This window comes from Teleopsis dalmanni, chromosome 2 (genome assembly GCF_002237135.1).
Source record: "Teleopsis dalmanni isolate 2A chromosome 2, ASM223713v2, whole genome shotgun sequence".
NCBI classification, from domain to species: domain Eukaryota; kingdom Metazoa; phylum Arthropoda; class Insecta; order Diptera; family Diopsidae; genus Teleopsis; species Teleopsis dalmanni.
This window is the reverse complement of record NC_051847.1, coordinates 83,502,450-83,517,602: the sequence shown is the minus strand read 5'-3', so window position 1 is coordinate 83,517,602 and position 15,153 is coordinate 83,502,450. Positions and strand designations below refer to the sequence as shown.

At 25.6% G+C, this 15,153-nt stretch overlaps 1 protein-coding gene across 2 annotated transcripts in view; it reads left to right on the top strand.

The window, feature by feature from the left end:
- Window positions 1-15,153, top strand: part of LOC119683146 (probable nuclear hormone receptor HR3) — a 65,568-nt gene that overhangs the window by 16,831 nt on the left and 33,584 nt on the right. The window contains exon 1 of one of the 2 annotated variants that reach the window (XM_038096757.1): window positions 7,043-7,169. The exons of the other annotated variant lie outside the window; for it this stretch is intronic. Coding sequence (XP_037952685.1) covers window positions 7,043-7,169 — 127 coding nt within the window. Of the gene's footprint in view, window positions 1-7,042; window positions 7,170-15,153 lie in introns of those variants that run through there. 2 annotated transcript variants of the gene reach the window in all.

The following is a 15,153-nucleotide window of genomic DNA, read 5'->3' as shown; positions in this document are numbered from 1 at the left end:
GAACAGTTATTTGTGTGTTTTTGTATTTCTGTGTGTGTTTGTGTATGGCATGTGTGTGTGTTTGTGCTGTAAAGTTGCAGGCATTATGCACGCTGCACGTTTCTCTAACTTCTAATATATAGAACGGTCGGTGCATAACGGAAGTGACGTAATTGAAAAAAAAAGAAAAAATTAATAGAACATTAAAATTGTATTTATTTTCTTTACTGCTGCATAGCTGTGTTAATAAAAAAAAACAAAAAAAATAAATAAAAAATATACTTCACTTCACCCAAAAAACGAGACAAATAACGATTGTGTAATAAAAATTGTCGGCAAAATTATAGGCCAGGACAAAAAATCATTTTAATGGATATCAATTACAAAATGGATATATAGATAAATATGAAAAAATATAAACAAAAAAATATGTAGCATAAATTAAATAATTTGAAATGCATTATATGGATACAGTGAAGTTACATTATTGAAATTTTATTTATATACTTCAAGAATAAAATTAAGAAAAAATAAATCAGAAAATAAAAAAATCAGTTACTTTTGTTACAAAAAAAATATTTTTTATATAAAAATTTTGTGAATATATTTTGAGATTTTATTTATACACTTCGACACAAAAACAAAAAGTTAAAAAATAAAAAAAGAAACATTTTTTCATAAAGCTGATATTATATTAAATAATATCCAGAATAACACACTTTTGTTTGAAAAAGAAAAAAAATTTTTTTTGAATAAATTTTTTGTGAAGTTTTTGTATTAATAAATTTAGTTATGCACTTTATTGAAAAATTTAAATAAAATATATTTTATTAAAAATTGATATCACAATAAAATACAATATATAAAAAATTATTTTTAAAAAAAAAAAAACTATTCCTAATAAAGAATAAAATTTTGTGCTGTTAATTGGATACAATATTATTAAAATGCAAAACGTTAAGCATAAACTACTTATGCCTTATTCATTAATACATACATACACACACATATATAGATACGAAAATACCGTTAACTAATTTCGACATACACATACGTGCATTCACAAGAATTATAGTATAGAATTTGTTGAAGTCTTAACCCTAACAAGCACCCAACATTAAACAACAGAACAGTACAGCAACGACAACAACAACAATAACAACAACAAAAACTACAATAACATTAACAACAACAACAATGCAACCAATAACAACAACGTAGCAACATGAATTCAACGAACTCGCACACTATTTTATCACCACCATCATAAGTTTTTCCGGCTTTTTTTTTCTTATAATTTTCTAACAGTGGAAATTTTTCATTAATTCTTAAAAACTACTAAACATTGAGAAAAAAAGCGACTAAAGAGTAGAAGCCGAAGTAAAAGCAAAAACAAAAAAATATATATATTATAATAATAATAATAATAATAAAATAGTCATAGCGTGCACTATATTTTGTCCACAAAACATGCCTAATTGTTGTTACTAGCAATAGTGAAGCTTCCCTACACAACAACAACAACAACCCTACCAACAAACGCACACACACACACTCGCTTGCACACAATAGTCAAGATAGTATTGCTGCCGGTCACCCGCTTCCACCCATTTTCTTTGTTATTACACCATACAAACCATACAAACGGCAAATAACCAACCGGCACTGCTGCGTCTACTGTCTTCACAAAATGTACTTTCCGTTATTAGAACAACGATTTTAACGGCATAGTAGGCAAAGAAGTACCTACCTTTCTACTTACCAACTACCATACCAACCTACCTACCTACCTACATACCTACCTAGCTAGCTGGCTTGCTTGCTTGCCTGATTGCTTGCTGGCTTGCTTGCTAACATACATAGGTCATTCACATTGGGTCGTCTTTTTCGACGTCAACGACACCGAACCACAACAACAACAAACAGCAAGCAGAAGAACAGTACAGCAAAAGCACTAGCAACACCAGTATTGCAAAGAAAATGTAAAGTCAAAATACAAATTCAAATGCAAAGACAAGCGCAAGCAAAGTAAAACAGAACCCAATATAACTTTATGGTGCTGTTATACGCGTCGCTGTTAACGTCGCTGCTTACATTGCTCTGCTTGTTTGCTCTGGTAGCTTTTATACGATTGGAGAAGAAGAGTACTATAAATTTCATATTTACAAGCAAACAAACATACTTACATACTCACTTGCACACTTACTTACAAATGTACAAATATACAAATGTACATACATATTAATGTTTGCATTTTCCGTATTGTTGGTTAGCTTTAGTACTGGATTCACATTTCCAGTTCATGTTAATTTCTCCGACAACTGTTATTGTTGTTAAAATGTTGGTTGGCACAGTTTTTCCATTTTCCTCTTTGCAATCAAAACATACAAAAAGGAATAAAAAATAAACATACATACATATAAAGTATTTATATATTACGAGTACGTATGACGTATACGTATCTTGTATTATGTTAAGCTATGCTATGTTATGTTATGTTTGTTAGGCAGCGACTATGTAAACAAGCTTACATTTTACTATTTATATGTACATGCATGTAAATAGGTACAAGAATAAATATTTTTTTCATATGCAAACGATTTTATCGGTATACAGTTGTTGTTGTTGGTTACCGGTATTCTTGGTGCGGTGGGTATGGTTGGTTTTCCTATATATTTTTTTTCTTCTATTTTATTTTTTCTTTTTTTATATTATGTTGTTGTTTTTTGTGTGTTACTGTCACCAGTGCAAAGCTTTAGGTCATAGAACTTTTTCCGTTAACTGAGGAAAACCTAAAGAAGCAGCAGAGACTTAAAAACAAAAACAAAAGCAAAAACAACAAACATTGAGACAAATGACTTTTATGCGGCACTTTCTATACTATGAGGAATTGCACTTTTTTTGTTTAATATTTCATTTTGCTTGCCTCTTGCCTTTTGCCTATCACAAAAAAGAACAAAAAAGAACTGGTATATATAATACACCTATAAAAAAGTTTTTCCTTATTGATTTATTTATTTATTAAAGTCTTTTTTATTTTTTTTCTTTTATTCATTTTGAAATTTTACACGTGCACATGTGTATGTATTTAGTTGTAATGTAAAATAATTGCTTTCGAAATTTATATTAAATGCAGATACAAAATTAAGGTAATTTAAAATTAAGAATAAACAAAAACAAAAACAGAGAATGAATTAATTGTAGTGCTTTTAAGTGGACAAAAAGTAAGTGACTATTGAAAAGCTTTAATAGCTGTGAAAAGGGCATTAAATTTCAAAAATATAAAAAATAAAAATGTTTATTTATGTAAAAACAGAGTTAAGATTTTTTTATATCTCTCAGTTTATATATATTTTTTTATGCTTTTTATGTAAATGAGATAAATCCTTACACTCTCATGGAGAAGCCTAGCAAAGACAACAGCCTTGAGGTAGGTCAATCAGAAACCTTAATCAAAGCGCATTAGGGAACCATGTTAGAAGATTGAATCTCCCTTTAACTCATTCCTGTCGTAGTTTTGGAGAGGACAATGAAAGTCCCTCCCATCTGCTTTGTTATTACTCAGCGCTAATTACCCATTTAAGGATCTTGCTTCCTTTTTTAAGGATCTTGGCCAACTCCAAGACCACAATCTAAAGAGCATTTAAGGAGTTGGCAAAGGTTAACCTAAACAATATAATAATTTGATTGCATTTAACAGATCCCCACCCTAGACGTAGGCAATATTATTTTCTCTCAACAATTATTTATCAAATAAAATTAAAATCGTCAGTATAACCCAACTTATGCTATGCTACCCAATAATTTAATTTCATACAACAGTTCCCAACCCTATACATAACACATACTACTTCTTCACAATAATCATTTATAAAATAAAACTAGGGTTTCTTGGAAAACTCTGTTTACTATAATGAGTTTTCCATACTGTCCTTTGAGTCAATGGTGAAAATTGTCTTCATTGGTTGTGGTTTTAATGTATTAAAGTCTCACACTGTAGATTAAAGTTCACTTGCTATATATAGAATACGCAATTCGTAAATTATCATCTTCGACTAATCCACATTAAAATTATTTGTATAATTATATCAATCTTAGTATGAGTTTCATCTAAAATAAACTTTTGAAAGATGATAAATTGAAGAATGAAAACGTTACTGCGATCACTTATAAAGTTTTGCCTTCTACTATCTCAACACCTTTCAATAGATACTTCATCTGTTAAATGTATGGTATATGACACCAAAGGTGTTTAAAGAATTAAATGCCTGCATTAAATCTATAAATAAGTGATATATATATTTATATTTTATTTGATCTGGAATTAAATTAACACAGTCTTGTTGCTTTGCCTACTTTCCGATAGAGTGAGCACTAAAATAAGTATAAGGGTAATTAAATTAGACTAGCAAACATTACTTACCAAAACGATTTCGTACTGCAAAGTCCTGTTTATATGCCTTCTTGTAAAGTCATTAGAATTATGCCATATATGTTACTAGCATAGGTATGGAATTAATTAGTCTCAATTAATAACTATTTCTTACGAAATTTTATTGAAGAATGTTTTTATACAGCAAGATAGCACATATTAAAAAAAAACTAAGTGAAATCGATTTTACAATATATTTTATTGCCATGTCACCATCCTTCTTTACATCTTCACTTTAGACTACTGGACGTGTTATAAAGTTTAAACCAGTTGATATGTAATTTCATTAGGTCAATAAAAATGCATTTAAGCAAACTTGACGATACTATAAAGGTTAGTCTATCAATATATCTTTGTTTAAGGTCGATAAAAATTTACATTAGCGTACTTGAAGGTACTATAAATGTTTAACCTGTCGATATGTGTCCGCATAAGCTGAATGGTATTATTTAAAAAGTAATACTTGCAAATAAATCTCTCTAATAACCTGCTTTGTGATAGTAATATAATTTATTTTACTTAAAAGAAACCAATTTACAACCAATTATATACAGATAAAGTACTAACTGAAACTAGCTATTTAATATATTTTGTTCTTTCGTGTGTCACTATCCTTTACTAATATTTTCTAAGTCATATTTTAAGATACTATATAGGTTGCCCTGTCAGCAACCTAATATAACCCATATAAAGACTATGAGAATATTCAAAACAGTTACGCTTGTGAAAATAATGGTCACTTACTTCTTGTCCAACTGTACTTTTTACTTAATCATTCTAAATTCTTACTTAATAGCAATGCTCAATGAACTTTCTAACATCGTGTTATCTGCTAAATGGAAACTAAATTAAAATTGTAAATTAATTCAATTACATAAAAGAATTACAGTAACAACAACAACGCGCAATCAAATAAAAATCGATACGAAGTATTCAAAATTTTGATTTCAATGTATTTCTCCGGCTAAGTTGTACGTACAGCATGTACTGGTATGGGGCTCTAGGCATAAGCTTAAAACTAAACCTACAAAATACTTTATCTTTCTATTGTTTAAAGTGTTTTAATAAATTCTCGTAAAACGAAAAGTGTAGTAAATAAAGAGCAAATATAAAAAAAAATCGAATCTTTCAATGCAACAAAGTATAAGGACAACTGATCGAGCGATCCTGCCAACTACCGCCGCTGCTGCTGCCACTGCCGCTGCCACTGCTGCCGCTGCTGTCAAGATCGGTTTCATTTCAATTTAAAATTCCAAATGTCTTCCGGAATAAATTGTCGTGAAATTTTCGTATTTTTGGAAATCTTAATTTGGAACCAAAAAAATCAGAGAAATCGACAAAACAATGAAACAAACAAAAAAATTCAAACAGTGAAAGTGATAAAACGCAAAAGTAATCATAATAAAAATAATAATAATAAAAATAGCAACAACAATAAGTATATTAAAAAATAAGAGAAGCAAAAAAAGATTGAAAATCTTTTAAATTAAAAATTAAAGTAAACATAAAAAAATTAACAAAAAAAATTATATATATAAATTATATATATGTAATATATATTAAAAAATATAAATTATAATAAATTTATTAATAATAAAATCTATATACATATATGTAAGTCGTTTGTATTTTAATACTGCAAACTGTAATCTTAAGTTTTGTATTAAAGGGTAAAAAAAGGATATTTCTACAAATAAGCTGCAACATTTAATATAGTATATAAAAAAAAATTAAAAAAAAAATATACAAGTTAACTCCAAATTAAATCCTCATCCTCAAATGCTTTAAAACCAAAATCACGTAAGAATTTGCAAATTACTCGATCAAGTGTCTTAAAATCAAAATAATAATAGAAAAATTAAAAAGCATAATTAAAAAATAAATATATATATAAAAAAATTTAAAAAAAATAAAAACAAATTATATACACATACATACATATATAGTACCTATATGCATTGCAAATATTTCATATATTGATATAAAAATAAAATTAATAAGAAAATTCGTTACACATTTTTAAAATGAACTGTGATAATTAAGAATTCACATTAAAGGATATAAAAATTTATGAAGCTAAAAAGGAATCCCCTAAATTGAATTAAAAAGTGCAATGCCAACCTGGCGAAAAAGTTATACATAGTTACGCGTTCATATATATACATACTTACACACATATATATACATACTTATATATATATATATATATAAAATTTATTGATATATATTTACAAACATTGTTAAACAGTTAAAGCAACATTTTTACATTTTTCTAATAACAACAAAAAAAAATTATAAATAAATAATAATATATAAAAACAAAATAAAAAATTAAATTAATTAATTAAAATTAAAATCACTAAATTCAAAACAAAAAAAAAATTGTTATATATCGATTTCATGTAAATAAAATAAAATAAAATAACATAAGAAATACAAATTTTTTAAATTAAATTACAAAACATTTTTTATATATAAAACAAAACATATAAAACATTAATTTAAACAAAAAAAATAAAAAATAAAAACATTACAATTTAAAAAGCTAAAGGAAGAGAAAAAATTAAGGAAAAAAAGAAAAGGATAAAAAAAATCAAAGGATAAAATTTACATAAACGTAAATAAATTATAATGTATACGCAACGTATGTTTGATATGTGGAGCAGTGTAACATCCAAATTGGAAGCACACGCAAACACTTTGGGCCAGAGTAATGTGCAATCACCAGGACAAAATAATTCCAGTGGATCAATAAAAGGTAAAGTGTGTGGTTATGGTTATGGTAGTGTTTGATTATATGGGCGCTGTTAGCAATTATGTCTGCTTATATGCGCCCAGTGGGTGGGGTACGGCTTTGCATGCAGCCGTTTATAGTGGTGGGGTTAGAAGGTGACAAAAGGGTATAATATCTATATGAATAGAATTCATAGAAATTGTGTGGGTTTTCAATTCTTTGTACAAATATTACAACGACTGAGTGGGTGTGCTTAACCCTTTATACTAACAGAGTTTTAAAAATCTTTTTAATAATTTTTTTCTGTTGGTTTTTTTTGTGACAGGCAGATGGTTACATATGTTCTAACAATTTTTTCAATTAGATCTATTTTATAATTCAAATATGTTTGAGATTTTTTTATTTATAAATATTGGATTTTGTTGAAAAGAATTCAAAAATGGAAATGACCCTTCCCACAGGCAGAATTCAAAACCAAAATAAATTTTTCAAAATCAGTTATATCACCGTAATAAAACATATGTTACACTATTATGTTTCAATTTTTATATAACTTTAAATTGTTTATACATATATACTTACTTTCAGTACAGTTTTCAAACCATACGATTAGTTCCTCTTCTTAATTCCTTTATCTCATTGTGAATTATGTTATAGGGACGATTAGTTAATCTCAAGTAAAATGTATATCACTCGATTAACTTATAACAATCTAGATATTTTGTCGGATTTATTAAATTACAGCTGATTTAGCAGCTGATTTAGCAGCTGATTTGTTCTCCATTACCTTAAACATGTTCGATTGAGCCATAAAATTCGAGCAAAAAATGACAGGTCAAGAGCAAATCTAGATTTACCTATCGAAAAGAAATAAGCGATATTTGAACTAAGTTCGGGTGTGTTATATTTTTGCCTACAGTGTGTATTTGCTTTTTTTTCAGAGTATTTTGGAAAGAATAGCTGACGTAGCAATATGCTTAACCATTAGTCTATTTGTGGTTGGTTTTACTGGTATCGCTTAGATTAACTGAGATTTTAAAGAGAAAGTTAGCATAAAATCACTTGGTTTCTGGTAACAAAATATAGACTGTTTTTCAAATCAGTGGAGAGTTTGTCGAGATCAAGTCAAAAGCTTTAATAACCGTCTGACTATTTGACATACCATAAGAATTAGCATTTTTTATCTTAATATGGTAGATAGAGATATATATGTTTATAAAAGAGATCATTAATAGGCAAAAAGTGATACAATTGATTTAGTAACATATACTTCCACATGTATATATTTATATGTTTATACAAATACTACTTATATGCAATATAATTTAAGTTATAGATTCCTTTTTTTAGTTGAATTTATTCCTTAACTTTTTATGAAGCACTTTAAACCTACTATACATATTTCAACCAAATATGTTTCTTGATAATCATTCTCATCTTATTTGATTACGTTCACACCAATTCCTTCAATCCATTTGTTTCTGGAACTCGCTCTTTTGCGATTTTTATATATTTCTTTGGAGTCTATAGTTGATTACTTTTTATTATATTTCATACTGAAATTGGTTCTGAAAGCCCAAAATTTGTATTAATTTTAGCAACTTAATAGCAACAATTTACAACAATGTAGTCAATAAATTAATTATTTTATTCACAACATATTAATATATTATGTTTAGGCTATTTGAGCCAGTGCACTTGAGCACTTTTACTCTTTCTTAATTCGAGGTATTTTTAAAACCCCAATTTGCGCCTTGACTGGATTATTGCTTATTACTTCATCATACTAAGCAATTATTGACCTCAGATCTGCATACCTCTCGAGGAGCCAGTAACCCTTCTGAGATTTGATAATGCGGTGTTGGTAAGTCTGTCAGCTTTCGCAAATAATTTCAGCACTCTATCCTTTATGTATTTTTTGATCGGATCACTCTTGAGGTCCCTAAGGATGTCATTCGTCCTAATGTATTATAGTATTTTGAAAAATCTTCTTAGAGCCTGGCTTTCTGCAATTTCTAGCTACATACTTATATCTAATGCATACATATGTTCAAACAAAGTAATTATCAAAAAATCTTTCACATTTAAGCTTGAGATTTTTAATAAAAAATCCAAATTTAAAGGGGTTAATAAAACCTTATTTCTTTTTAACTACATAATGATTTCCACCAAATTAATTTTTTTAAATAAATTATTTTTTTATAAATGAGACTTGTCAATTCCATTTGTTTTCTCACACACATTCCACCATTGCTTTAGATATGGCTCAGTTGAAAGTTCAAGAAAAAATGTTGCTAACATTTTTACACACATTCGTACGTAAATTGCAGAAATATTACACATACAAATGCGCTAATGGCATTTTGCATGCAAAAACACAGTACTATAATGCGAACGTTTTTTTCGCATAAATATTTCGCAAGCTTTTTGATTTTTATATGGAGTAGGTCTCAAAAAGTTCACATGATTGGAAGATTTTATATAAATAATTTTATTATTAATATTTTAATTTCAATGTGTGATAAATTGTCTAATAGTTTATATATCTATTTTAAGAAATAAAGTTTATATAAAAATAATAATAAATTAAAGTAAATTAAATAATTTTAATTTTTAAAATAATTCAGGAAAAAATCGAAAAATTTAAAAACTAAATTAAAAAAAGAAATAAATAAATAAAATTAATAAATATTATATAAAGTATTTTATTTATTTTTCAAACTATTTAAAATTTATATAAAATAAAAACAAATATATGAAAAAAATTTTCTGTGAATTATTGTAAAGTTCACTGTTTTTAATACTTTTGAAAATAAACAAAATTATGTAAAAAAATAAATAACTGAGTTAATAAATAATCTCCTCTTATGCATATAGTCAAAAATGTATAATATAGAACCCATTATTATTTTATTTATAATTATTCACATATGTCTTAGATGTTGTTAATTAAGCGTTTAAACACTTATATAAAAAATAGTAACATAAAATTAAATAATTAAAAGTATAAAGAAGAAGCAAAATAATACAACATAAAATTAATTTACATTATACAAACTAAACTTTAATATGTAAAAATAAAATAAAACGAAGCTTATTAAAAAATAAATAGAAACGAATTAAATAAAATAAAACTGATTTTAATAAACTAAAATATAGTATAAAAAGTAAAAAAAAAGAGCAAACTTATATAAAACATAATAAATTTAAATAATGCAAACTAAAAATAAATAAAATAGAAAATAAATGAGAAGATGAGCAAATTAAAAACAAATTAAATATATTTAAAGTATTAAAGGTTTATTGTTTTAATGGTCAAATTTTATTTGCATACTTTTGAACGGACTATTTCCTATATATAACTATTTGCAGTTTTATTACTCTTTAAATGTATAATTAATTATTTAGTATATGTTTCGAATCATTGAATGATATATATATTGATATCATGTTAGTATCCTGAAGTTGATTTAAGACTACAGACGAAATATTGGTTATAATAAAATATATATTTTAAAAATAATTTAAGAAATTTTGTGTTACTTAAACAACTTGACCAATTAACTTTCTCAAAACTATATAACTGATTTAAATAAAAAAAAATTAACTATATAAAGCAAAATGATGTAATATAGTATATATAATAAGGGATTAAGTATAATTATAATAGTATATGATTATAATATATTCATATTGTAGTTGTATAAAAAATATAAAATAAAAATAATATTCATAATGAATAATCATAATGAAATTATATAAAAAAGTATATTTAAAATATACTCATTATATAGTAAAACCAATTTTTATTATATACGCACAACAAAAAATGAATTCGTATAGTTTAATTAAGAAAAAAATTCAAATGAAAGGAAAACAAAATAATTTAATAATCAAATAAAATGACAAATATATAAAATGAAATAAATATAAATATATATATAAAATTAATAAGAAACTAAACTTAGACTTACAAGTAATAAAATAAAATTAAAAAAGTATAAAATTAAATTAAATTAAATAAACTGAAAGTCATAAAAATATAATAAAAGAATATATGTATATAAAATAATCATATAAAATAAAAATATAATAATTGAAATGAAATTATATAAGAACTATATATATATGAAATATATATATTATACACTAAAAAATTTTTTATTACATGCAAAAATATTATATATACATTTTATTATTTATAAAATATTATGTATTTTAATTGAAAAAAAAAGCAAATGAAAAAATAATTGAAGTGAAATAAAAATGAATATGTATATAAAATAAAATAAAATAAATTCTTTATAAAAAAATAAAAAAATAAAAAAATAAAGTAAAATAAAAATTAAATTTTGAATAGGTCAAAAAAGATTAATAAAGTAAGATAAAATAAAATAAAATTAAATCATGTACAATAAAAAGCATAAAAGTAAAAAAAAAATATAAAAAAAAATATTGAAATAAAATAAAATAAACTAAAATAAAATAAAATAATATAAAATAAAATACAATAAAATAAAATTATATAAAATAAGATAGAATGAAATAATATAAAATAATATGAAATAAAATAACATAAAATAAAATAAAAGAAAAAAATAATTAAAGTAAAATAAATACACACAATAAGTAAGAAATTGTTTTTAGAATAGATAAAGAATGGTGATAAAGTAAGATAAAAAGAATAAAATTAAATAATGTACAATACAAAGCATGAAAGTAAAAAATAAAAATAAAAATAAAAAAACAATAAAATAAAATAAAATAATATATAATAATACAAAATAAAATAAAGTAAGATAAAATAATATAAAATAAAATAACATAAAATTAAATCAAGTAAAATAAAATAAAATAAAATAAAATAAAATAAAATGCAATAAACATCAGGAATACGAAATAAAATAATATATATAAAATAGTCATATAAAATACATATATTCGAATATGTTAAATTAAAACAAAATGAAGTATTAACACATCATTTGAATATTTTTGAAGAGTAACAAATTTGCGCCAACATTCATTTTAAATTAATAAGACAGATTCATTGTTTAAGTCGAATAATAGAGCTCGATTTAAAAGCAAAACTATTATGCGATTCCGTAAACTGGCTTGGCTTGGCTTAATGCGAGTAACAGATCTGCCTGCCTGCCCGCCCGGGTCCGTTGGGCTGCATGTCTTTCTGTCATTTGTCTGTTTGCACAAATCAAGCATATCGACGAACGCAGCAACCGAACAACCGAACAAGCGAACAAGCAATTTAATTATTACATTGATGTTGCCAAAAAAAGTTATATTATAAAATTAAAATTACAAAAATTAAATATAATAAAAACGAAAATAAAATTAAAAACCAAATTAAAAGCTTAAAACCTTACAGCAGCGACGACAGCACATAATAAGAGTGAAAGTCTTTGTGACTCCGTGGCTCTGTGTCTCTGCTTCTTCGTAGGGAAATCCATGAAATCGTTAAATACTATTACGAAACGATATTATTGCATACTTTGTGTGTAATCTCAGTGTGTGTGTGTGAGTGAGGGTTGTGCTAATGTGTTGGTATAAGTGTGAGGCAACAATTAAACTAATTTACCGAAGAAGGTACAATATGAGAAAAATGGCTAATTGACTGCTTAGTTGCTTTAAGTTTATGTTCAATAACGAAAGTTAATTAAAGCAGCGTTGGGGTTAGCTTTGCTTAGAAAAAAAAACACAAAAAAAATGTATATTTGTATGTAATTCAATTATAAGATTAGAAATTATGAAAGTTCAGAACAATCTAAGTCTAGACTCTGTGCTCTTCAAACTTTTTCATCTGAGAACTTAGTTTATTACAAATTTATTAAGTTATGAACAAACAGTTGGTCTGACATGGCGAATTATTACTCATAATAAATTCTTTTATGATTAATGAAGTTTACAAAGAAAAAGGACTGAGTTTGTTGAAGTTTGTATACCCTACATACAGGGCTTTCGCTATACTTATACGTACATATATACATATTTAATGGTTCATAGCTTTTTAGGTTAGGTTGGGTTAGTTTAGGCTATACGTATCACTTGAAGCATCTTCTGAGGTCTATGGATGCATTGTGTTACCGTATAAGAAACTTAGCGGCTTGAAAACCACATTGAACCATAGGCAAAACGTAAAATACTCTTTAGAGAGATGTTTTTGAATTAGTGTATTGGCTCATTGTATTATCGTAAATTGCTATTCAGAGAAAAGTTCTGGATCAGACCAAGAACCTCAATAAAGAAAGCCCTAAAATAGTCAATTGGCACCGCGCATTTGCTGGAAAACAACAAAGCAGGCATTGTTGTGAGGCACTTTCATCGTTCCCTTCACAATTGCAGCAACAATCTAGTCTTCTAGCATTGTTTCCTAAGCGGGCATACCCCTTCAGTGTACTTAGTACATGAATGTTTTCCGTTAACTACTCATTATTTTAATTTTGTTTTGCACTAAAACCAAATGATCAATTTTTCTGTATGAAACCTAAGATCTTGTAAGTCCAGTATATTCTGAATTCTTTATTGTAGTATAAATTCCCAAGAAAAACGACGTTATAAATTATTTTTGCGAATATATAAATGTGTCCACGGTAATCAAATGATCGACTTTCGATTAGCAGTCAAATATGATAATGGTATTCAATATTAATGACAGTATGTTTCAAATTCTTCATTTGAGCATAGTTTTTCGACAGATACAACGTTTCAAATCTGATTTTAAATTCTTAGGCCTCCTTAGGAACCAAATTATTGACATTTATCAATTATTATCAATTATTATTGACATTTTACAGGCCAAGTATATTCTGAATTCTTTATTGTTAGGAAGTTTCCTAATGGAAATTTTATAGTCATTTTTCGAATACATGTTGGTACCATTTGCAACTAAAAATTAGACTTTTCGGTACAAGGTCAGAAATTTTGCAAGCGAAGAATTATGAGTTCTTCAAGTACACAGTGAATGAATGAAGATTCCACAAGTTCATATAGATGCAGTTTAGCGAATAATTCTTTCGAAGACCATCTCGAAACCCATATTGCGTCAATGGTAGCCATTTCGTCTTATATCGAATATATATTATAGTGAATACATAAAGGATCTGCAGGTTCATATACGTGTAGCTTAGCTTGCAACTTTTTTGTCGATGAACTTAACCGTCAAAAATAGCACTAAAAGCGGTTATAATAAAAATTTTAAAGCATTTAATTATTTTATAATATTTATTCGATATTTAATAAATAAATAGTGAGTTTTAAAAGTTGTATATATTGCGTTAATTCCACAAGAATTATATCTGTTGGTACATAAAAAGAGAAGTAGAGTGAAAGCTCTTTAAACGAACACTTCTGTTGAATAGAAGAATTCATCGCTTTTGTATGAACAATTTTCAAAAATAAAATTGGGTCCTTATAGTATAATCGGTTTGGAATAGCTAAATGCCCTTTGGACGAATATCCTTTTTGAATAAAACAAAGAGATCATGAATGTCCCTGCAGAACAGTTGGTATGACTATCAATTATATATTAATTATATATTGTATATGACTATTAATCGAATTTAAAACTAGTTTCTTTATTATTTTAATATAAAAAAATTAAAAATTAAAAATGAAAAAGTTAAGTTAAAAATTTAGGTTAAAAAAATTATTTAAAAAAAATGAAAATAAAAATAAAAGAAATTAAATTATAATATTTTAAAAATTCTATTAAAAAGGTTTCATATATAATTGCAATAAATGAATTAGTTTAATTATTTTATTTATTTAATTTTATTTATTTTTTTTTCTTTAATTTTAATTTCTATTATAATAGCAAAATTTTATTAAAAGTTATTTATAAACGAGTAACTTTTTTTTGTATAATATTTTGAATTTAAAAACTTAATTTAAAGAAAATGAATTTACTTCAAATTTTCCCATTAAAACCATTGAATTGAATAAAAATTAAACAGCAAAAAAAAAAATAAATAAAAATCTAAGCGCGATAATTACT